The sequence below is a fragment of the Anomaloglossus baeobatrachus genome, chromosome 4 (assembly GCF_048569485.1).
Source record: "Anomaloglossus baeobatrachus isolate aAnoBae1 chromosome 4, aAnoBae1.hap1, whole genome shotgun sequence".
In the NCBI taxonomy this organism is placed as follows: Eukaryota; Metazoa; Chordata; class Amphibia; order Anura; family Aromobatidae; genus Anomaloglossus; species Anomaloglossus baeobatrachus.
In genome coordinates, this window is record NC_134356.1 from 188,538,807 (window position 1) to 188,565,067 (window position 26,261).

A 26,261-nucleotide genomic window follows, 5' to 3' on the forward strand; every position below is an offset into this window, starting at 1 on the left:
AACTGAAAATCTGTCAGTGCGCTCATTCTGACAGTCCAATAAGGAAAGTTTCTAACTCTCGATTTGTCGTTTTTGAGGTCCTCTCAGACCCTATCAAAGATGAATGTGCGGGAAAACAAAGAGCCTGTAAGTGTCCCTTAACTGAAAAAGTGATTTCAGTTCATCAGATCCTTTCTCAAGCTTCTATTTTACAAAACCAGCCAAGGAACAGCAAACAACTGGGTGCTCATATAATTAGGGTTGGCAGGCCCATGGTTATTTGGCCCTCACCAGCCTAAAAATAGCTGCCCACAGCCAGCCCAAGAAGTGGCACATATTAGATGAGCCGAGGGGAAGCGCCAGTATTGGCACAACTAATGGATGCGCCACTTCTGGGGCGGTTGTGGTCTGCTATTTTTAAGCTGGAGAGGGCCCAATAACCATGGCCCTTCCGACTCTGAGAATAACAGGCCCCAGTTGTCAGCTTCACATTGGCTGGTGATCCAATTTTGCGGGGACCCCAAGTTTTCTTTTTTTTAAATGTATTTAATTTTCCAGAAATAATTTTAAACAGTGTAGGGTGACCTCTGTTTTAGGTTATCATGACTCTTGAAAAAAGGGGAGGAAAAAATCAGAGCACAAAAACAAAAAACTGCCCGGTTCTTAGGGGATTTATAAATTTACTAAACATGATTTACCGCTATATCTTTATCATGTAGCTAAGCTAAGTTGCAGCTTCATTTACTCTATGCTAAATTAACCATTAAAGGACGGAGTCATAAAAGACATTTATAGTGTTGTGTCCCATCTGGATGAACATACCCACTGCCTCTGTAGAATACTTGGGGCGTTAGTCTTTAGAATGCACGGCAGTAATATACTATATGTATATGGTCACGATGTACAAACCATGTACGCTTGGTCCAGGGCCTGCTTCCTGTAATCCAGTTCTTCCTCCAAATACCCCTTCAGTTTACAGAACTGCTCCTAAGGGAATAAAATATTATACTTGATTCTCTGCACATTTACAGATATTAAAAACATCATTATAACTAATTATTTATTACACTGATAATTTTCAACGTGATTATACATATCTACCCCTTCACCTTCAAAAAATAAAAGTAAAAAATTCAAGAGCTCCTTAAATCCTTAAGTACACTGAGTGCTGTTACCTGCTGTTACCTATGTGACGCCCCTGGACTATCAGGTCGTCACAGGGTATTGTACAATCTGCCCTCCCGTGCAATATCCACCTCCTTCTTGGTTATGGGTCCCCAACTACATGGTGTTGCCTACATCAGTTAATCATAATCCTAGGTACACTCTGCACCACACCCACCAGACACACCAGTGGACGGCCTGAGTGGAATAGGGTCGCTCACTTGGGGCATTGGTTAGGGGAGGTCAGGAGTTTCAGGAGAGAGAGAAGTGCGTTGGAAGTGAAGGAGAGAGGAGGTCGGGAGGAGGGCTCCTAGGAAGTTATCTAGGTGGCAGACGGTGGTCTGGGCCTAGAGGAGCTGGACCCCTGGTCGCAGGGGATCGTGGCAATGGGCACAGAACTGTCGAGGAGGACGGAATTGCACCATCACCGGGCTGGGACCAGGGCACGACCGGGGTACATGGACACTAGGTCAGGGAGTAGCTTCAGGCAACCTGACAATTTACCCGACGAGAACGGAGCCTTCAAAGATCCGCCATCCACCCGCTCCAAAATCGGGGTACTAGCGCAATGAGGGGGAAAGGACTTTCCACTGAAACGGTCCAGGAAATCCCAAGCGTGAACCCTGAGAGCAAGGTCCCACACTTAGCCATAGTGGGGAGTGGGACCCGGCAAGTTACATACTACTGGGACCAACAGAGCAGTAAACTTAGTGCCAGGAGGCAGGTCACGAATCATCAGGCAGCACCATTGGGGACGAGACCCGAACTAGCTCCCCTCAGTGGCAGTGGTATCCAGAACTTTGGTTTATCCAGTTGTCGGTGTCAGCTTAATGGACTGAGTGAGTACGCAAGTGACCCCCTTCGCTCCCCACGGCACTCCCCAAACACCATCACCGAGTCCCGGGGCATCCCCCCTACCCGTGGAGGGTTCTAATACCTGGATGCCCCACTCCATCACTCCCTGGTACTCCCAGCTGCAGCGTTGATACTCCAAAAACTCTCAATTTGTGCCTAATTCGTACACCTTGAGGTCTGGTTAGTCACCTTTATTTGTGTAAGATCACCCAGAGTTACTCAGCACTCTTTTTTCTGTATATTAGAATCAACATTTCTTGTATGGCATGCAAGTAAAGTGTGCAGCTACTTACCATGTCACTCTCCAACTCCATCATCTTCCGATGAAGTGCGGCTTCAGCTCCTTCAATCTGTTGTATCCACTGTCAAGACACACAATGAAAATTGTACCCAGTGACATACAAGGTTTTGCACATAGAAACTGCTCTGAATTGTGTTTTATTAGCACAGTTCATTATGATTTTCTATTAATATATATTATTATTACCAGAATTTCCACTTTTCTCAGTTCTCAGTTGACATTATTTAAATTAAGCAGAGACATTAGAATTCTACTATCATGTAAGGTGAAATCTCAGTTCTCTGAGGATCTGTCCTTGGCTATAAAGTAAAGCAGGAGCGGACACAGACAGAAGAGGCCCCAGTGCTGGAACAGTATATGGGCCCCGGTGCTGGAACAGTATATGGGCCCCCGTGCTGGAACAGTATATGGACCCCCGTGCAGGAGCAGTGTATGGGCCCCCGTGCAGGAGCAGTATATGGGCCCTGTGCAGGAACATTATATGGGCCCTGTGCAGGAGCAGTATATGGGCCATGTGCAGGAAGAGTATATGGGCCCCCATGCAGGAACAGTATATTGGCCCCCATGCAGGAACAGTATATTGGACCCCGTGCAGGAACAGTATATTGGCCCTGTGCAGGAGCAGTATATGAACCCCTGTGCAGGAGCAGTATATGGACCCTGTGCAGGAGCAGTATATGGGCCCTATGCAGGAAAAGTACTGTATATGGGAACTGTGCAGGAGCAGTATATGGGCCCTGTGCAGGAGCAGTATATGGACCCCATGCAGGAACAGTATATTGGCCATATGCAGGAACAGTATATTGGCCCTGTGCAGGAGCAGTATATGAACCCCTGTGCAGGAACAGTATATGGGCCCTGTGCAGGAAAAGTACTGTATATGGGCACTGTGCAGGAGTAGTATATGGACCCTGTGCAGGAGCAGTATATGGGCCCTGTGCAGGAGCAGTATATGGCCCCTGTGCAGGAGCAGTATGGACCCTGTGAAGGAACTGTATATGGCCCACGTGCAGGAGAAGTATATTGGCCCTGTGCAGGAAGATTATATGCGCCCCCGTGCAGGAGCAGTATAAGGGCCCTGTGCAGGAGCAGTATATGGGCCCCATGCAGGAGCAGTATATGGGCCCTGTGTAGGAGCAGTATATGGGCCCCATGCAGGAGCAGTATATGGGCCCTGTGTAGGAGCAGTATATGGGCCCTGTGCAGGAGCAGTATAAGGGCCCTATGCAAGAGCAGTGTGGACCCTGTGTAGGAACTGTATATGGCCCCCGTGCAGGAGCAGTATATTGGCCCTGTGCAGGAAGAGTATATGCGCCCCCGTGCAGGAGCAGTATAAGCGCCCTGTGCAGGAGCAGTATATGGGCCCCGTGCAGGAGCAGTATATGGACCCTGTGTAGGAGCAGTATATGGCCCCTGTGCAGGAGCAGTATATGGGCCCCCATGCAGGAACAGTATATTGGCCCCATGCAGGAACAGTATATTGGCCCCATGCAGGAACAGTATATTGGCCCTGTGCAGGAGCAGTATATGAACCCCTGTGCAGGAACAGTATATGGGCCCTGTGCAGGAAAAGTACTGTATATGGGCACTGTGCAGGAGCAGTATATGGGCCCTATGCAGGAAAAGTACTGTATATGGGAACTGTGCAGGAGCAGTATATGGGCCCTGTGCAGGAGCAGTATATGGGCCCTGTGCAGGAGCAGTATATGGACCCCATGCAGGAACAGTATATTGGCCCCATGCAGGAACAGTATATTGGCCCTGTGCAGGAGCAGTATATGAACCCCTGTGCAGGAACAGTATATGGGCCCTGTGCAGGAAAAGTACTGTATATGGGCACTGTGCAGGAGTAGTATATGGACCCTGTGCAGGAGCAGTATATGGGCCCTATGCAGGAAAAGTACTGTATATGGGAACTGTGCAGGAGCAGTATATGGGCCCTGTGCAGGAGCAGTATATGGCCCCTGTGCAGGAGCAGTATGGACCCTGTGTAGGAACTGTATATGGCCCGCGTGCAGGAGAAGTATATTGGCCCTGTGCAGGAAGATTATATGCGCCCCCGTGCAGGAGCAGTATAAGGGCCCTGTGCAGGAGCAGTATATGGGCCCTGTGTAGGAGCAGTATATGGGCCCTGTGCAGGAGCAGTATAAGGGCCCTGTGCAGGAGCAGTATATGGGCCCCGTGCAGGAGCAATATATGGGCCCTGTGCAGGAGCAGTATATGGGCCCTGTGCAGGAGCAGTATATGGGCCCTGTGCAGGAGCAGTATATGGACCCTGTGTAGGAGCAGTATATGGCCCCTGTGCAGGAGCAGTATATGGGCCCCCATGCAGGAACAGTATATTGGCCCCATGCAGGAACAGTATATTGGCCCCATGCAGGAACAGTATATGGCCCCTGTGCAGGAGCAGTATATGAACCCCTGTGCAGGAACAGTATATGGGCCCTGAGCAGGAAAAGTACTGTATATGGGCACTGTGCAGGAGTAGTATATGGACCCTGTGCAGGAGCAGTATATGGGCCCTATGCAGGAAAAGTACTGTATATGGGAACTGTGCAGGAGCAGTATATGGGCCCTGTGCAGGAGCAGTATATGGGCCCTGTGCAGGAGCAGTATATGGACCCCATGCAGGAACAGTATATTGGCCCCATGCAGGAACAGTATATTGGCCCTGTGCAGGAGCAGTATATGAACCCCTGTGCAGGAACAGTATATGGGCCCTGTGCAGGAAAAGTACTGTATATGGGCACTGTGCAGGAGTAGTATATGGACCCTGTGCAGGAGCAGTATATGGGCCCTGTGCAGGAAAAGTACTGTATATGGGAACTGTGCAGGAGCAGTATATGGGCCCTGTGCAGGAGCAGTATATGGCCCCTGTGCAGGAGCAGTATGGACCCTGTGTAGGAACTGTATATGGCCCACGTGCAGGAGAAGTATATTGGCCCTGTGCAGGAAGATTATATGCGCCCCCGTGCAGGAGCAGTATAAGGGCCCTGTGCAGGAGCAGTATATGGGCCCCATGCAGGAGCAGTATATGGGCCCTGTGTAGGAGCAGTATATGGGCCCCATGCAGGAGCAGTATATGGGCCCTTTGTAGGAGCAGTATATGGGCCCTGTGCAGGAGCAGTATAAGGGCCCTATGCAAGAGCAGTGTGGACCCTGTGTAGGAACTGTATATGGCCCCCGTGCAGGAGCAGTATATTGGCCCTGTGCAGGAAGAGTATATGCGCCCCCGTGCAGGAGCAGTATAAGGGCCCTGTGCAGGAGCAGTATATGGGCCCCGTGCAGGAGCAATATATGGGCCCTGTGCAGGAGCAGTATATGGGCCCTGTGCAGGAGCAGTATATGGACCCTGTGTAGGAGCAGTATATGGCCCCTGTGCAGAAGCAGTATATGGGCCCTGTGCAGGATCAGTATATGGGCCCTGTGCAGGAAGAGTATATGCGCCCCCGTGCAGGAGCAGTATATGGGCCCTGTGCAGGAGCAGTATATGGCCCTGTGCAGGAGCAGTATATGGACCCCGTGCAGGAGCAGTATATGGCCCCTGTGCAGGAGCAGTATATGGGCCCTGTGCAGGAGCAGTATATGGGCCCTGTGCAGGAAGAGTATATGCGCCCCCGTGCAGGAGCAGTATATGGCCCTGTGCAAGAGCAGTATATGGCCCTGTGCAGGAGCAGTATAAGGGCCCTGTGCAGGAGCAGTATATGGCCCTGTGCAGGAGCAGTATAAGGGCCCTGTGCAGGAGCAGTATATGGCCCTGTGCAGGAGCAGTATATGGCCCCTGTGCAGGAGCAGTATATGGCCCTGTGCAGGAGCAGTATAAGGGCCCTGTGCAGGAGCAGTATATGGCCCTGTGCAGGAGCAGTATATGGCCCCTGTGCAGGAGCAGTATATGGCCCTGTGCAGGAGCAGTATATGGCCCCTGTGCAGGAGCAGTATATGGCCCTGTGCAGGAGCAGTATAAGGGCCCTGTGCAGGAGCAGTATATGGGCCCTGTGCAGGAAGAGTATATGCACCCCCGTGCAGGAGCAGTATATGGCCCTGTGCAAGAGCAGTATATGGCCCTGTGCAGGAGCAGTATATGGCCCCTGTGCAGGAGCAGTATATGGCCCCTGTGCAGGAGCAGTATATGGCCCCTGTGCAGGAGCAGTATATGGCCCTGTGCAGGAGCAGTATATGGCCCCTGTGCAGGAGCAGTATATGGCCCTGTGCAGGAGCAGTATATGGCCCCTGTGCAGGAGCAGTATATGGCCCTGTGCAGGAGCAGTATATGGCCCCTGTGCAGGAGCAGTATATGGCCCTGTGCAGGAGCAGTATATGGCCCTGTGCAGGAGCAGTATATGCGCCCCCGTGCAGGAACAGTATATGGACCCTGTGCAGGAGCAGTATAAGGGCACTGTGCAGCCCATTAGCTTATCTTAAGTGCACAATTCCACCTGCTTTGGAGGTAGAAATGATGTCTTGGCTCCTATGTGGCTGCACAGGTTGCACACATGATGTCCGTCCCCGCAGTAAACCTTTTCAAAACCCGATGGCAATATTAATAAATTCAAAGCTTTATACATCTATATGTAGGTTTCACTATGTGTGTTTACATGTGTTGGTACCTTTTTAACCCTTGTCTGGTAGCACTGGGTCAATGTGACTCCATGCAGATTATTGGTACAATTAGTGATATTTTTTTCAAAGTACCAGACAAGGGTTAACCAGGTTTTGGATGTACCACACCAATGTACCACTAGGTGTCAGGCTTCCCTTTGTAAAGTATCATAGTAAAACAAAATACCATGTAATGTTGTGTGGACATTTGACTTTCCTAGTATGGGATATACGGCTGTTTCCATGCAGTATATGATAAAATATGGCCACAAGAATGTATTGCCAAATAGTTTTGACATTAATTTAATGCAAAGATGGGCTACAGTGTGTACATCGCCCATGCCAAAAACTAATATTCTAGCCGGTATTAGAGCACTAGTTTTTGGCCTGGGCGATGTACACACTGCAGCCCATCTTTGCTGTAAGTAATACTTAATTTTTGGAGGATATTTATTTCTCTTTTTGTTGCTATTTTTATATTTAGTGTAGGGACCTACAAGCATGAGGTTCCCGTGATGAGGGTTGTAGGCTTTCATTTTATGGCCATAATACCAACTAAAACCTCATATTTTTTTGTATAGGATACAGCCAGGTCCCTTTCTGTTAGGCCTTGCATATTAGAGTTCCTGTCCCTGTATGGTGTACAGATGGAGTACGGCTTGGCAGCCCGCCTGATCTAATAGTATGGGCGTCACCTAATAGGCTGCGGGCTTGTGACTGTGCATCTGTATGTGTGAACAGTGCTCTATGCAAGCCATCAGTGTGCAGTTTTATCATCTAGCAATTGCCCCCTCCATTCCTTGGAAGTGTGTGTGTGATTTGCTCCTCCTGCACCTGTGATGCCTCCACTTAGTGGGTGCTTAGCTGCATCATGCTAGAGTACTAGTTTTTGGCCTTGGCGATGTTCACACTGCAGCCCATCTTTGCTGTAAGTAATACTTAATTTTTGGAGGATATTTATTAATCTTTTTGTTGCTATTTTGACATTAATTTAATGGAATCAGAAAAGACACTGGGTGCGATGTTGTGAGGCTACTGTATTGTATTTTTTATAGCGGTATTAGAAAAATGTCTTTGACAACAAAGGTACATCCATGTTTTTTCTACAAGTTCCAAATCCATATGGTTCCTGGAGCATACAGAGACCACAACTCTTTATTCCTATGCAGCGGATGCTTTAAATTTGAGAGACTTCAACAATTCCGGAAGCCATAATAACATAAAGACTAAAGCGGGCTTTACACGCTACGATATCATTAAAGAATTATCGTCGGGGTCACGTTGTTTGTGACGCACATTCGGTGTCATTAACCAGATTGCAGTGTGTAACACTTAAGAGCGATCTTAAACGAGAGGTCGTCCTGAAACAAAATAATCGTTTTCAGGATGTTAGTGATGTTGTTCTTCGCTTCTGCGGCAACACACATCGCTGTGTATAACAACGCAGGAGCGAGGAACATCTCCTTACCTGCCTCCACCGGCTATGCGGAAGGAAGGAGGTGGGCGGGATGTTTACGTCCCGCTCATCTCCGCCCCTCCATTTCTATTGGCCGCCTGCCGTGTGACGCAGGGCAGGTAAGTGCGTGTGATGGGGTAAGCGAGGTTGTGTGACACGGGCAGTGATATGCCCATGTCACTTAACCGACGGCGGTGGGTACGATCGCTTGCGATCTCGCTAGCGAGATTGCAGCGTGTAAAGCCCGCTTAAATCAAATTACCGGAGTTGTCCAGTATTTTATTATTCAGGGTTTATCCGTAGGCCAGGGTCACTGGGCCATGTTTTCTCTCACCTGAGAAAATTCGGACTGCCAGTCACAAAATTTCTCCATCTCCTCTATTCTGTAAGTTCTTGAAAATCAGACCAAACTTAGATGTCATCTGAGAACAATCCGATTTATTTCTTACGGACCCAATGACTTCCAATGCCAGGTGCGACCCGATTTGCAGATGCAATTTGTGCATACTGCGATTCTTTTCCTAGGACAGACTCTCACTGAGGGAAAAAATTGCACATGTCTATGGCCCCATAGCATGGCATTGGTCAGACTGCGATCTGAAGTTTTATCAAATCACACTTGGGTAAAAAATACGGTCATGTGACCCAAGCCTTCGGACAGGTCATGACTCATGAATACCAGATCAGCAAGCTTGAATCACCCGGTTCCCCCACCGATCAGTTGTTACTGATGCTGGCTGTGGCCAAAAGTGATCAATTGTGCAGGAAAGACTCATCAACTGCATATTGGCTGTACGGGGGTACCGCAATTGCATCCTTTTTAATTAGAATTAGGGCAGATGTACAGTACCCGGCTGCAGCCGCTATGCAGAAGATTGAATTGTGCTGTCCAGCTCAACAACTGAGCAACTCCATAACCCACCGCCCCAGAAAGCTTATTGGCAGGTGGTTCTGAGTGTCACAATCTGGTATTGATTACCTTTCCTAAGGTTAAACTATTAACATTACCGTACTGGACAACCACTTTAATACACACTACTCCTGCCACTGCCAATGTACGTATACTAGAAGACCTCATATTTGCCTTAAATATTTCATAGTTTTACTGGCTGTAAATTATGCTATATTCCTGAATCATGTGTTATTTTTCTTTTGTTCCAACACCTCTCCATTAGTGATATATGGCCTCCTATCCCCTATATATCAATCTCTTTTTATCCAAGAGGGTGTGGTCATTAACTCCTCATTGGGTGCCTTCTTGAGAACCATTCCCAGTTGGCTAAAAAGACTACATTTATATACAGGAAACATAATATCTAGGAACAGAGAGGTGCAGGAAAAGAAGATTAGATTCAGGAGAACTATGATATTTATACCAAGTAAAAAAATTACATATTTATGGTGGAGGAAGGTTAAACTTGATGGAAAATGACTGGTTCTTTTTTAACGTCTTGATAGAATCTCTAAAGTAGAGAATAAGTAGTGAACATATGTGTAACATATCCCAGGAACCCATGACACCACATAAAATAATCATCCTGCATTCTCATGGGTACTATGCGGATTATGGCAAGGCCCCGAACGTTCACTGGACCATTGTTACACATTAGTGGTTTTTCCTACTTGCTAACCAAAGCCCTCATTTAAGAGATTTATTTCAAAGTGACGACTTCATATTTTCTCCTGTCATAGATGAGACATCATCCAAGCCGTGCTGTGTATTGTATAATCGTAAGTGCCATAGGCAGTGGTGAATTATATATGAGAGCTCATTAAGACAATATACCTGGTAGGCATTTCTAGACGCTAATTGATGCAAAGATACAAAAGACCACCAGAACGGATTAATATTTTAACATTACCTTCTCGGCCAATGACAGCACAGTGCTCGCCTGAATGATGGCAACTTGTTCCTCATTTCTTAGATTCTAATGGAAGAATAATGTGAGGTTAGTGTGAAATATGATTTAATTATTTAAGGGCATCAACTATGGGCAACTACTTACCCCATTGTCTCCCAAAATATCTAGCTGTTTGATCAGATCTGGTATGTTGACATCCTTTAAAAAAAAAAAATGGAAAAATTGCTAAATAGTTCTTCACTTTTAGTAGACAGTATTGGCCTCTCATTCAGTCATGTGACTGTTCATAAATTGGAAATACATAGTGCATCCCATACCTTAACACCTTCCTTCATGCAGTAAATCTGTAGGGCACTGACTCCATCAGAAAATGGATGAATCTGTAAATTGAATGGTGGGGACCTTCGCTCACGCTCCTGTAAAACAAAATGCAAAAATCATCATTGATTATGTGTTGCTTGGACACACCTTCTCATTCTAAGAGTTTTCTTTATTTTCATGACTGAAAATTGTAGATTCACATTGAAGGCATCAAAACTATGAATTAACACGTGGAATGTGGAATGTGGAATGAAAATACTTAAAAAATTGTGAAACAACTGAAAATATATCTTATATTCTAGGTTCTTCAAAGTGGCCACCTTTTGCTTTGATTACTGCTTTGCACACTCTTGACATTCTCTTGATGAGCTTCAAGAGGTAGTCACCGGAAATGATTCTCACTTCACATGTGTGCCCTGTCAGGTTTAACAAGTGGGATTTCTTGCCTTATAAATTAGGTTGGGACCATCAGTTGTGCTGTGCAGACGTATGGTGGATACACAGCTGATAGTCCTACTGAATAGACTGTTAGCTGCTTTTGTCATGCCATAATACAAAATATAAGTAAAGAAAAACGAGTGGCCATCATTTTTTTAAGAAATGAAGGTCAGTCAGTCCGAAAAATTGGGATAACTTTTAAAATGTCCCAAAGTGCAGTGGCAAAAACCATCAAACACTACAAAGAAACTGGCTTACATGAGGACCACCCCAGGAAAGGATGACCAAGTGTCACCTCTGCTGCAGAGGATAAGTTTATTCGAGTCACCAGTCTCAGAAATCGCAGGTTAACAGCAGCAAGAGATCAGGTCAATACCACACAGAGTTCTAGCAGCAGACACATCTGTAGAATGACTGATAAGAGGAGACTTTGTGCAGCAAGCCTTCATGGTAAAATAGCTGCTAGGAAACCACTGCTAAAGACAGGCAACAAGCAGAAGAGACTTGTTTGGGCTAAAGAACACAAGGAATGGATATTAGACCAGTGGAAATTTGTACTTTGGTCTGATGATTCCAAATTTGAGATCTTTGGATCCAACCACCGTGTCTTTGTGTGACGCAGAAAAGGTGAATGGATAGACTCTACATGCCTGGTTCTCACCGTGAAGCATGGAGGAGGAGGTGTGATGGTGTGGGGGTGCTTTGCTAGTGACACTGTTGGGGATTTATTCAAAATTGAAGGCATGCTGAACCAGCATGGCTACCACAGCATCTTGCAGCGGCATGCTATTCCATCCGGTTTGCGTTTAGTTGGACCATCATTTATTTTTCAATAGGACAATGACCCCAAACACACCTCCAGGCTGTGTAAGGGCTATTTGACTAAGAAGGAGAGTGATGGGGTGCTACACCAGATGACCTGGCCTCCATAGTCACCAGACCTGAACCCAAACGAGATGGTTTGGGGTGAGCTGTACCGCAGAGTAAAGGCAAAAGGGCCAACAAGTGCTAAGCATCTCTGGAAACTCCTGCAAGACTGTTGGAAGACCATTTCCGGTGACTACCTCTTGAAGCTCATCAAGAGAATGCCAAAAGTGTGCAAAGCAGTAATCAAAGCAAAAGGTGGCTACTTTGAAGAACCTAGAATAGAAGACATATTTTCAGTTGTTTCACACTTTTTTGTTAAGTATTTCTTTCCACATGTGTTAATTCATAGTTATGAGGCCTTCAATGTGAATCTACAATTTTCAGAGTCATGAAAATAAGGAGAACTCTTCGAACGAGAAGGTGTGTCCAAACTTTTGGTCTGTATTGTGTGTGTGTGTATATATACAGTTAGGTCCAGAAATATTTGGACAGTGACACAATTTTCGCGAGTTGGGCTCTGCATGCCACCACATTGGATTTGAAATGAAACCTCTACAACAGAATTCAAGTGCAGATTGTAACATTTAATTTGAAGGTTTGAACAAAAATATCTGATAGAAATTGTAGGAATTGTACACATTTCTTTACAAACACTCCACATTTTAGGAGGTCAAAAGTAATTGGACAAATAAACCAAACCCAAACAAAAAATTTTTATTTTCAATATTTTGTTGCGAATCCTTTGGAGGCAATCACTGCCTTAAGTCTGGAACCCATGGACATCACCAAACGCTGGGTTTCCTCCTTCTTAATGCTTTGCCAGGCCTTTACAGCCGCAGCCTTCAGGTCTTGCTTGTTTGTGGGTCTTTCCGTCTTAAGTCTGGATTTGAGCAAGTGAAATGCATGCTCAATTGGGTTAAGATCTGGTGATTGACTTGGCCATTGCAGAATGTTCCACTTTTGCTACTGGGTAGCTTTGGCTGTATGCTTGGGGTCATTGTCCATCTGTACTATGAAGCGCCGTCCGATCAACTTTGCGGCATTTGGCTGAATCTGGGCTGAAAGTATATCCCGGTACACTTCAGAATTCATCCAGCTACTCTTGTCTGCTGTTATGTCATCAATAAACACAAGTGACCCAGTGCCATTGAAAGCCATGCATGCCCATGCCATCACGTTGCCTCCACCATGTTTTACAGAGGATGTGGTGTGCCTTGGATCATGTGCCGTTCCCTTTCTTCTCCAAACTTTTTTCTTCCCATCATTCTGGTACAGGTTGATCTTTGTCTCATCTGTCCATAGAATACTTTTCCAGAACTGAGCTGGCTTCATGGGGTGTTTTTCAGCAAATTTAACTCTGGCCTGTCTATTTTTGGAATTGATGAATGGTTTGCATCTAGATGTGAACCCTTTGTATTTACTTTCATGGAGTCTTCTCTTTACTGTTGACTTAGAGACAGATACACCTACTTCACTGAGAGTGTTCTGGACTTCAGTTGATGTTGTGAACGGGTTCTTCTTCACCAAAGAAAGTATGCGGCGATCATCCACCACTGTTGTCATCCGTGGACGCCCAGGCCTTTTTGAGTTCCCAAGCTCAGCAGTCAATTCCTTTTTTCTCAGAATGTACCCGACTGTTGATTTTGCTACTCCAAGCATGTCTGCTATCTCTCTGATGGATTTTTTCTTTTTTTCAGCCTCAGGATGTTCTGCTTCACCTCAATTGAGAGTTCCTTAGACTGCATGTTGTCTGGTCACAGCAAGAGCTTCCAAATGCAAAACCACACACCTGTAATCAACCCCAGACCTTTTAACTACTTCATTGATTACAGGTTAACGAGGGAGACGCCTTCAGAGTTAATTGCAGCCCTTAGAGTCCCTTGTCCAATTACTTTTGGTCCCTTTAAAAAGAGGAGGCTATGCATTACAGAGCTATGATTCCTAAACCCTTTCTCCGATTTGGATGTGAAAACTCTCATATTGCTGCTGGGAGTGTGCACTTTCAGCCCATATTATATATATAATTGTATTTCTGAACATGTTTTTGTAAACAGCTAAAATAACAAAACTTATGTCACTGTTCAAATATTTCTGGACCATATATATATATATATATATATATATATATATATACACACACACACACACTGAATATATACAGTTAGGTCCAGAAATATTTGGACAGTTGGACAGTGACACAAGTTTTGTTATTTTAGCTGTTTACAAAAACATGTTCAGAAATACAATTATATATATAATATGGGCTGAAAGTGCACACTCCCAGCTGCAATATGAGTGTTTTCACATCCAAACCGGAGAAAGGGTTTAGGAATCATAGCTCTGTAATGCATAGCCTCCTCTTTTTCAAGGGACCAAAAGTAATTGGACAAGGGACTCTAAGGGCTGCAATTAACTCTGAAGGCGTCTCCCTCGTTAACCTGTAATCAATGAAGTAGTTAAAAGGTCTGGGGTTGATTACAGGTGTGTGGTTTTGCATTTGGAAGCTGTTGCTGTGACCAGACAACATGCGGTCTAAGGAACTCTCAATTTAGGTGAAGCAGAACATCCTGAGGCTGAAAAAAAAGAAAAAATCCATCAGAGAGATAGCAGACATGCTTGGAGTAGCAAAATCAACAGTCGGGTACATTCTGAGAAAAAAGGAATTGACTGGTGAGCTTGGGAACTCAAAAAGGCCTGGGCGTCCACGGATGACAACAGTGGTGGATGATCGCCGCATACTTTCTTTGGTGAAGAAGAACCCGTTCACAACATCAACTGAAGTCCAGAACACTCTCAGTGAAGTAGGTGTATCTGTCTCTAAGTCAACAGTAAAGAGAAGACTCCATGAAAGTAAATACAAAGGGTTCACATCTAGATGCAAACCATTCATCAATTCCAAAAATAGACAGGCCAGAGTTAAATTTGCTGAAAAACACCTCATGAAGCCAGCTCAGTTCTGGAAAAGTATTCTATGGACAGATGATACAAAGATCAACCTGTACCAGAATGATGGGAAGAAAAAAGTTTGGAGAAGAAAGGGAACGGCACATGATCCAAGGCATACCACATCCTCTGTAAAACATGGTGGAGGCAACGTGATGGCATGGGCATGCATGGCTTTCAATGGCACTGGGTCACTTGTGTTTATTGATGACATAACAGCAGACAAGAGTAGCCGGATGAATTCTGAAGTGTACCGGGATATACTTTCAGCCCAGATTCAGCCAAATGCCGCAAAGTTGATCGGACGGCGCTTCATAGTACAGATGGACAATAACCCCGAGCATACAGCCAAAGCTACCCAGGAGTTCATGAGTGCAAAAAAGTGGAACATTCTGCAATGGCCAAGTCAATCACCAGATCTTAACCCAATTGAGCATGCATTTCACTTGCTCAAATCCAGACTTAAGACGGAAATACCCACAAACAAGCAAGACCTGAAGGCTGCGGCTGTAAAGGCCTGGCAAAGCATTAAGAAGGAGGAAACCCAGCGTTTGGTGATGTCCATGGGTTCCAGACTTAAGGCAGTGATTGCCTCCAAAGGATTCGCAACAAAATATTGAAAATAAAAATATTTTGTTTGGGTTTGGTTTATTTGTCCAATTACTTTTGACCTCCTAAAATGTGGAGTGTTTGTAAAGAAATGTGTACAATTCCTACAATTTCTATCAGATATTTTTGTTCAAACCTTCAAATTAAACGTTACAATCTGAACTTGAATTCTGTTGTAGAGGTTTCATTTCAAATCCAATGTGGTGGCATGCAGAGCCCAACTCGCAAAAATTGTGTCACTGTCCAAATATTTCTGGACCTAACTGTATATATAAGTATATATATATATCACTGTATAGATAATTTAATATTGACCTTGGGGGTGACAGACTTCCTTAAAAATTGTCTTATGAATCAGTCTTACTTCTAACTCCAGATTTCGGAATTCCAGCAATTCATTCTGGTCTCTAGCATCTTGCAGTTCTTGTTGTAGACGATTGTTTTCAGATTCCAGCTTATCAATCTGAAAGTTTTTATAATCACAAATACAAAGTAAGAGTAATTTGTTCATCAATAAAATATTATGTTTCATTGTTAAGTCATTAAAAACTTTTATTTTTAAATTACACTATCCCCGAAATGCTCAAGTGTCTAGATAATGCTGTATATTCTTGTTATGGTGCGTCCCTATTTTTTTTGATTCCACCTAAGGTCATGACCACTCATCGCAGTGGTCACACATGCTCGGTCCCACTCCGCCTCTAAACTGTCAGTACACTGACAGGTCAGCCAATAAAGGGTGCTTTACATGCTGCGACATCGCTAGCGATAGCAAGCGATGTTGTGCACGATAGCACCCGCCCCCGTCGTTCGTTCGACATTTGGTGATCGCTGCCATAGCGAACATTATCGCTATGGCAGCGTCACACGCACATACCTTTTCAGCGACGTCGCTGTGACCGCCAAAAATCCCTCCTTCAATGGGGAGGTGCGTTCGGCGTCATAGCGACGTCACTGCAGCGTCACTAAGCGGCCACCCAATAGAAGCAGAGGGGCGGAGATGAGTAGGACGTAACATCCTGCCCACCTCCTTCCTTCCGCATTGCCGGTGGACGCAGGTAAGGAGATGTTCGTCGCTCCTGTGGTGTCACACATAGCGATGTGTGATGCCGCAGGAACGACGAACAACATCTTAAATGTGGCAGCAGCAATATTTTGAAAAGGAGCGATGTGTCAACGATCATCGATTTTGAACGATTTTGCGATCGTTGATCGTCGCTCCTTGGTGTCACACGCTGCGATGTCGCAAACGGCGCCGGATGTGCGTCACTAACGACGTGACCCCGACGATATATCGTTAGCGAGATCGCAGCGTGTAAAGCACCCTTTAAGGCTATGTGCCCACGTAGCGTATTTTCATGCAGTTACGCTGCGATCTGCACTGCAGCGTAACTGCATGCGTGCTGCGTCCCCAGCACAATCTATGAAGATTGTGCCTAATCCATGCCCACGTGGCGTATTAGAATGCAGTGATTCGGCTGCTGCCAAATCGTTGCGTTCTAAAAAGTGACATGTCACTTCTTTTGTGCGCTTTGCATACAGCCCCCGCTCTGTCTATGGCAGAGGTTGCATCCGGAGCGCATGAAATCGGCAGTCACCGAAGCTTCAGAACGGAGCTTTTCAGCTGCACTCTGAAGCGCACATGCAGTGACGTTACGCTGCTGTGCAAAGCGCACACACGTGGGCACATAGCCTAAAGGCCCCGTCACACTCAGAGATAAATCTTTGGCAGATCTGTAGTTGCAGTGAAATCATAGACATATTGTTCCATTTGTGCACAGCCACAAACCTGGCACTGATTGCGCACAATTTTACTGCAACCACAGATCTGCCACAGATCTGCCACAGATCTGCCACAGATTTATCTGTGTGTGTGACAAGGCCTTAAGACTCACTGAACTAAAAGTAATTTATTTTCACCTGCACTGGTCAATTTGAAAAGGAATCAAAAGAACAGTTGGGGGCGCCATAACAGGGATGTAAGGGCACAGGAGAAAAATAATTATGTCATAGAAATCAGTCCAATCACATATTAATAACAAATCCTAGTATTATGTGACCAAAAGTGACAAATCATCCCAAATTACATAGGAATATATAAATACATTGGGCCACGTTCACACATCAGTATCTATGGTCAATATTTTTCTATGGTCAGTATTTCTAACCAAATATCAGGAGTAGAACAAAAGTATAAAATAAACACAAGCACTTTTTACTCACATGTGGTTTTGGCTTACAAATACTTGTAAGGGGTAGTCGGACCCCTGGTAGTGAAGGAGCTGTTTTTCCCCCCCTGAAGACGCCACAGTAGTATGGTGGCAAATTGTAAATGTTAATGGTAAAATGTTACCTGTTGTTGTAGTGATTAAACAGTTTCCCCACTAGGTGCCAGTGTAGAGCAGTGGTTCCCCTGGTAACAGTGGCAGGGAAGGAAGGGAGGTCTCTGAAGGCAGAGCAGTGTGCAGTGAGATGGGACTGGAGAAAGAAGCCTGAGGTGACGGGGCAGAGTGTGGAAGTGGTGCAGTGGCAGAAGAAGTGGAAGAGTCAAAACTAGTCCCAAAGCCGGTAGTGTGTACTACAGTGCAGTGCAGCTATCAGGGGGATAACAAGTGGCCCCTGCAGGCGAAGGGTAGTGCCCTGACAAAGAAGTGAAGGTAAATGGGAACGCCCGTAGAAAACAAGTGAAGCAGTTCCCCGGCAAAGAAGTGGAAAGGTGAGAACTTATCCGGAGCCGGTAGAGTGTGCTAGATCTGCCCTACAGTGAAACAGGGTTCAGTGTGCAGCTACTAGGGGGTTAACGTATGTCCCCTGCAGGCGAGGGAAAGTTACCGGGGAAAGAGGAAACCGTCAGCAAGAAGTTTAACCTATAAACCGATGTGACTTGATGCTAAAAGGTGTAAAGAGGAGTGGGAACTCATCCGGAACCGGTAGTGTGTGCTAGATCTGCCCTGCAGTAATTCAGGGTTCAGAGTACAGCTACTAGGGGGTTAACAAGTGTCCCCTGCAGGTGAAGGAGAGTGACCGTCAGCAAAAAGGGGAAACCGTCAGGAAGGAACGTAATCTGTAACGTTAAAGTGAAGTACTGAAGTAACTTGCTGCTGAGAAGTGTAACAGAAAATGGAAGCCTCGTTCAATAAAATGTTTCTTAGTTTACCAGCTGCCTTTCAGTGGCTCTTTTCTGTAACTGATGAAGGGGCTGGCGAGCCGAGGGAAAACGGCGTCACGGAGAACTCAGGTACCGGCACGAACGCGTCCCTGCCACCCACACTCTGCCCCACAAACAACACCTCCGTTTTAACAGTGACGGCCGGGCCGGGGGTCAGCCTGCCGCCCCCTGGGCGGGAGACCGCGACTACAACCCCTGAGGCACCCCCTGCCCCCGTTACAAACTGATATGAAATACTGACCAAAAGATTGCCTTGTGAGCATAACCTTAAAGGGATAAAGCTATCACTTTTAACACCCTGACATTTAGTAGCACATTGCAAATGGATGAGAAATGTCTTACACAGTATACAGTAGTTAGAATACCAAATGGGTTCAACTCATGGTTCTAATGATATAGTATGGCTAATAAATATTATTGTGCATGTATGTATATTTAAAGGGAACCGGTCATGTTCCCAAATGCCTTTAACCTGCAGATATGGGGTTAATCTAACATTCTAAAGACATGCAACCGCAGCCCTGTAAGAGAGAGGCTATTGGGAGAAAATGAACATTATTCCTCCTGGCAGCCTCCGGCTTTCACTCATAGAGACGTGGCCGGTGCAGCGAACCGCTCAGTACATAGTGAGCAGCGGCTGTAACCACACCCTGGCAGTTAATGACAGCTGGCTCTACAGTGCATCAGTTTTGGCGCGCGATTACAGGCGCCGCTTACTAAGTACTGAGCGCTAAGCTATACCGGCTGCGTCTCTATGACCAAGAATCTAAGGCAGTAGCCGCGCTTACATTATGGCAGCTACATGACTGCAGATTAACCCTTAATCTGCTGGTTAATAGTGTTCGGTGACATGACAGGTTCCCTTTAACATGCAATCTTTTCTATAGATTTCCTGAATTTTGTATTGTGTTTACATGTCTTCACCTCTTCATTACTACCAAGCTCACAGTAGGGTTTAATGACATGACTTGACACGGTGTCACAAGTACAGTACCATATACTACATTACCTTTTCTATTAATTCCTGGTTTCGTCTTATAAAAAGTTGTTTTTCTTCCACCCAGTGGGAATCCTACAAACAGAAAGCACAGTTATTAGATTTATTCTCATGCTCACTAAGGATAAAATGATATCTTAGTTTCCACTATTGACAATATGGTCATGCAGTAGAGAAAAGTAACAAATATCTTTGTCATTTACCTGTCCCCTTTCTGACAAAGCCTTTTCAAGATCTTCGATTTTGGCTTTATAGCGAAGGGCCTCTGTTTGCATCTGTTCCTGAATCTGCCAAACGTTATGTATATTGTGTCATTTTATGTCCAATCATAACCAAATGAAATAAGAGAACTAAAATATACTGAGAATGTAAATGTTTTAGCTATTGTTGGAATAGGTAAAAGTCCCCACTTAAAAGGAACTAAAGGGGAAGCCATGTCCACCCTTGTTTTGATATGAAGACCTACAGCTTGGCGACCACAGGTCTACATCATTTCCTGTGGGCCTAACCTAATTAGATATTGAAACAAGTATTATATTTTATTATACTTGATACTCGCTTACCTTTGCTTCTTTCTCTGCATCAATAATGCTGCCGGTATGTTCTTGGAGCAAAGCATAAGCCCTTTGCAACGCCTGATACTCCTTTGTCAACTGGCGAAACCTTAGCTCCGACTCTTCCGCTGCTAAACTCTACAAAGGACACAACGTATTTATTTGAATGAAGTTTCTACATAAAAGGGCATTGTGGTATTCGGTTAAATATCTTAAAATAAAGAAAACTAGGAGGCAATGCATGATTATTAAAGAATTATGTATTAGAAATAGTTTTGTTCACAGTGTAATCTCTATGCATTAAAAAGTAATCACCTAGCCTGGAGGTCTTCTCACCGGACATGGCTGCATAATATATGGCGGAAGGGAAAATCTATCACAACTGATCTGGTATGGATAACCGGATGATCTTCTCAAGAGATGGTCTTTTGGGAGAGTAATTGCAATATTTGGATATTACTGAATATATGTATCTATATGACCACTGACACACCAATTATACTGGATGTCAGACTAATCTGTCTATGCAGAAAGAAAACTGATTCCTGCAATTTTCAGTTGCATATTTGTTCTGTGTGAAAGCGCATGTGTTGTGTAGTTTGTTGTGTATGTGTATTTTGTTACAAAATGTTTTATAGGGCTAAATCCACGGTAAAAATCCACACAAGAAATTACGTGCGGATATTTATTCCACAACTTGTGAAGGAGGTTTTAAAAACCCTATCCGCTTATATAGCACTGTAAATTACTGTAGATTTAGGTTGAGGAATTCACAGCAATTACTGAATTTGTGAACATACTCCTAGGGTGACAGTTCACCTGGGGACATTGTAAAGAACTTTAGTAATATTACTAACCTCATCTAAATCATCATCAGGCGTCGCTGGCGTTCTGTCGGTTCGATAGGAAGCTACCGATGATGTTTCAGAATCCATGGAGTCATCATCATATCCAAATACAGTGTCTACCAGGTGTCTCTGTAATAAATAGGAATAATAACCAACTTATCCAGTGGGAAAGTACAATTCATTGCCAGGAAGCATACTGCATTCCATGTACAAAAAAAATGTGGGTGGTCACAAATCAATTAGCGACCAAAATACACATGGTGCTGAGTCCTTCAGAGCAAGAGCCTCTCTTTACACAGCTTTATCTATCCTTCATCTAATAGAAGGGGTTAGCTCTATCCATCCTCCAGTTGATAGAAGGCGTTCTACTTGGTAAAATCCTCTTTACAATATTCAGATGCCCTTGATATTACTCGTAGACATGGGTTCTCCAAGTTCTAACAGTAAAACCTCCTTCATTTCCATAGTTATTCCCACACTTGGATTCATCAGCAGGGCACCATGGGTGGTATAATTGCCAGAGGATAAGGCCAACTGCCTCTCATTATTCACTGCCCGGTTTAACAGAACCCTACTTGTATATAAAGATTAAATCACAACCCCTAAAAGGGGAATTCTCAAGTGTTCTCTTGTGCAGCTCAAAATAATGTAGTCTCCTTATCTTCCTTATTTACTGGTTTCTAGTGATGCAAATGATGGGTGATGAGAGAACAGTGATGATGGCCAAGGGTCTCTCACTATTTGAGTGTATGGGTCACACATATTCTAAATAATAGATCAGCTCATACTAATAGTTATGTTTATTAGAATTCCATATATATATTTCATTAGAAATTGTCATCATATTTACCTTTATAGGCTTCGAACTTCTTTTATGTTTTTTTCGTCTAATAAGTTTTTCTCTATCCTAAAATAAATTAATAACAGATGTATTAACGTGGATATGTACACTAAATTAATAAAAGCATTGATAAAGAAAATAAAAAATAGTGTTTCTTTTGTCTTATTATCCTTCATGCTCACCCTCTTCATGATGCCTACTGAGTAGTAAGGGTTTTTCTCACGTTCCATTTGTACTTTGTATTTTCTGCGCTTTTTCCCCACATATTGTTTGCAGCGAAAAAACGCTGTCTTACAGTGTCAGCAAACTAAATGAGATTCCTGAAATCTCATGCACATGCTGCTTATTTTTTCCTTCCAGACTTGAACCTCTTTCAAATCTGCAATATGTCAATTTGTAAGTGTTTTTCATCCATTCATATGAATGGGAACAAAATGCATCAAGAAGCATGTCAAAAAAGCAAAAACAAAAATGTAAGCATTTTACACAGCGATTTTCCTGCCAACATTCCAGTATTTGTGGCATATTTTTCAGCGGACATTTGCAAATACTGTCAAGTAGTGAATACAGGATATCTGTGGGTAAGCCGAGCAATGGGTGGAATATGCAACTGGTCAAGTGATATCTCAATAAAAATGTGAATGCTCACTACTAGTGATGAGCGAGGACTACCGTGCTCATATGCTCGGTACTTATAACTAGTGATGAGAGAACACTACCATGCTCGTATGCTCGGTACTCATAACTATTGATGAGAGAACACTGTCATGCTTGGGTGCTCGGTACTCATAACAAGCAGTTGGATGCTTGGATGGGCGCGACTCGAGTACCCAAGTATAATGAAAGTCAATGGGGAACTCAAGAATCTTTCCAGGAGATCTTCTGGAAAAATGCTCGAGTCCCCCATTGACTTCCATTATACTTGGGTACTCGAGTCGCGCCCATCCAAGCATCCAACTGCTCGTTACGAATGCAAATCACCCGACAATGGTAGTGCTCACTCATCACTAGTCAGTACATTTAATGTGAATGTCTTGCTGCAATATACTAAAAAAATAGACTGGTCTTAGAGAGAACCTGTCACCAGAGGACAGTTTTTGCTCTTTATCCCCGCTGTTTCCCTGAGTATTCTGTTGTTTTGTTTGTTTATTTGTTTTTTAAATTCGACATACAATCCCAAAGATATGGGCATTTTTATTCAGTGTTAATTGTATGATCTTTACCAAGAAGGCATTGTTCACAGTAAAATAATGCAAAGCCCTGTAAAGACACTTTCATGGTAATCCTATGAACATCGCCTGCTTGAAAAGGCCAGAAAAAAAAGACAAAAAATGGAATTCTCTAAGAAGCAGTGGAAATAACTTAAGAACAAAACTTGGCCACTTTTGACTTGGTGATAGGTTATCTTTAAAATATAGATTAAACCATATTTAGCTTCATGGCCCAAAATGAACAACAGAACAATATATAATATTCACATAAGATCTGAGATCTATTAGCTAATAGGACATGCGCTGTCACCGTCTGAATAACCCAGTATAGGTTATCTCCTTAATGCTCCCCTGATGAATGGTGTATAAGAAACGCGTCGGGAGAAGGGAGAAGGAGTTTCTGGGAGAGGACAGTGAGTCCATTCATAAGGGGTCCTAGACCTGTTTGGTGAGGGTCTTTTGGAAAACGCCGAATATGAGGACGAACTGACCACTTGGGAGACAAGACACCAGCAAATGGGTGAGATTGTTCCCTTTCAGACAATACCAGGTTAACAACTTGACTATCTGAATTCCTGGATATTGCTAATCTTTTAACCGGATGTGAGGAATATTGTTCCTTCTGACCAAACACCTGTGGGTATTATGGTCATTATATAAAAAAAACCTCCTATTAGCAACTGGAGGGTAATATTGGATGTAATTAACACTGCTGCCGATCTGTGGACAGAGTCTGAGTGAGCAGTTGTGTGAAAAATCTTGGACATCTTGGTTAAATAGTTATCTGCCAGCACCAATTGACATTTAGGTGTTACTGCATATATACAGGGTATGCTAGTCCCCCTATTGCTATGGAGGATTTTGCAATACGTTTAACCCTAAAGCTGAATATTTTTTATGCATAGGCAAGGTGATCCTTCCCTATTTTTAGAGGAACTAATAAAAGTTATTTTTTAGGTATTATTGCTGTATTACACGTCTATCTAGAAGAATTGATGCTTTGATCCTGATTTCAAAGCAAAGGGTGGTCACTATAAATAATTATTTGATATAGACTTGTCTTCATATACTTTATATTTAGTTAATTCATTAAAATAAACTTCTACCACCCTTTTATGTTAAAGCATTCTATTTCTTATTCTACCAAAAAGGTTTGCACAGTATTATATACTGTATATATTATACCAGCCATATAAAATGTAGTAAAACTACAATGTCAAGCTAGTAATAAAAAACATGAAATAAAAAAGTAAAATAAATAACATTTGACCACCATAAAGAAAAAAAAATGAATAAAAAGAAGGTATATACCTCCCAGTCCATCCATGTTACTTACCACTTAAAGGAAATGTGTCAGCAGGTTTTTGCTACTTCATCTAAAGGCCGCTTTACACGCTTCGATATCGTGACCGATATCGCTAGCGTGGGTACCCGCCCCCATCGGTTGTGCGACACGGGCAAATCGCTGCCCGTGGCGCACAACATCGCGCGGACCTGTCACACTACTAATCTGCCCTGCGACGTCGCTGTGACCGGCGAACTGCCTCCTTTCTAAGGGGGGCGGTTCGTTCAGCGTCACAGCGACGTCACAGCAGCGTCACTGAACCGCTGCCCAATAAAAGCGGAGGGTCGTAGATGAGCGGGACGAACATCCCGCCCACCTCCTTCCTTCCGCAGTGCGGGCGGGAAGCAGGTAAGGAGAGGTTCCTCGTTCCTGCAGTGTCACACGGAGCGATGTGTGCTGCCGCAGGAACGACGAACTGCATCGTTACTGCAGCAGCAACTATATTTGAGAATGGACCCCCATGTCACCGATGAGCGATTTTGCACATTTTTGCGACGATGCAAAATCGCTCATAGGTGTCACATGCAACGGCATCTCTAAAGCGACTGGATGTGCGTCACAAATTCTGTGACCCCAATGAGATCGCTTGAGCGATGATGCAGCGTGAGAAGCGGCCTTAAGAGCATCATGTTTCAAGAAAGAGATTCTGACTCTAACCATTTTTAACTTAGATTACTGGGTTCAGCCATTCTGACATTATCAAAGAATTGAGTTTAGCTGAGCTATGAGCTGTCCTGTCCACACCAGGCTCTCAACAGAGATTGTGCATTGACTGTGAGATGTCAATCACAGCAGGGGGTGAGCTGGACAACATGACACACCATTTCATAGTCCTCTAATGCTAATCACAGATTAATAAACCTTTAGTTTAGGTAAACAATAGCTCACACACAGATAAGAGGCAAATCAAAAAAGTTAGTGGAGCCTCTGTTAGGAGTCTCAACACATAAACCAGCCAGATATTCCTCCGGGAAGGACCCAGCCAAGGGGTGACTATTTTTAGGAGACCACCATAACCACCATATTAAGTGGCCCTTTTAGTCAATATCCAACATTTTCACAAGTTTAAAGATATGACACTTAATATGGTGGTTATGGTGCTCTCCTAAAAAGAACCACCTTCCCTTCACCTTGGGTCCTTCCCGGAGGGATATCTGGCTGGTTTCTGTGTTGAGACTCCTAACAGAGGCTCCACTGACTTTTTTGACTTGCATATTTCCCAGGGGGCAATGTACCTAGGATTTCACTGTCTTGAGCGCCCTCGTTGGCTGCCAGCAGTGTGTTCTCTGGCTGGTCTCCCTTAGATCAGTGATTGTTTTGTCTTGTTGGTCTACTAGGCATTGCTCCCACCTGGCCAGAATCCTACTCCACACTGATGAGGGGCAATACCCTGAAACAGCTGTCTGTGGATGGATACCTGGCCTTGGTATTTCCCTTGTCATATCTTTAAACTTGTCAAAAAGTTGTATATTGACTAAAAGGGCCACTTAATATGGTGGTTATGGTGGTCTCCTAAAAAGAGCCACCCCTTGGCTGGGTCCTTCCCGGAGGGATATCTGGCTGGTTTCTGTGTTGAGACTCCTAACAGAAGCTCTACTGACTTTTTTGATTTGCATATTTCCCAGGGGGCAATGTACCTAGGATTTCACTGTCGTGAGCGCCCTCGCTGGCTGCCGGCAGTGTTTTCTCTGGCTGGTCTCCCCGAGATCAGTGATTGTTTTTTCACTCAGATAAGAGGAGCACAGTTGTTTTTCTTTTTTAAACCTTGCAGCATGCTGTCCTCAGTTTACATTGCAATTTTGTCACGCTCCCCGGCTCCCCTGCTAGGCTCCTCGGCTCTCCTGCCATGCTTACCGGCTCCCCTGCCACGCTTCCCCGCTCTCCGGTGGCGCTCCGCCGCTC

General features: G+C 44.4%; 1 protein-coding gene across 1 annotated transcript in view; it reads right to left on the reverse strand.

The window, feature by feature from the left end:
* The window catches only part of JAKMIP2 (janus kinase and microtubule interacting protein 2), a 178,144-nt gene that overhangs the window by 18,011 nt on the left and 133,872 nt on the right, over nt 1–26,261 (reverse strand). The window contains exons 9-19 of the mRNA XM_075344611.1: nt 21,813–21,869; nt 20,972–21,091; nt 20,124–20,252; nt 19,764–19,847; nt 19,573–19,635; nt 15,759–15,857; nt 10,534–10,632; nt 10,361–10,414; nt 10,217–10,282; nt 2,292–2,360; nt 889–966 (exon numbers count right to left, since the gene is read on the reverse strand). Of these exons, the coding sequence (XP_075200726.1) occupies nt 889–966; nt 2,292–2,360; nt 10,217–10,282; nt 10,361–10,414; nt 10,534–10,632; nt 15,759–15,857; nt 19,573–19,635; nt 19,764–19,847; nt 20,124–20,252; nt 20,972–21,091; nt 21,813–21,869 (918 nt within the window). The remainder of the gene's footprint in view (nt 1–888; nt 967–2,291; nt 2,361–10,216; nt 10,283–10,360; nt 10,415–10,533; nt 10,633–15,758; nt 15,858–19,572; nt 19,636–19,763; nt 19,848–20,123; nt 20,253–20,971; nt 21,092–21,812; nt 21,870–26,261) is intronic.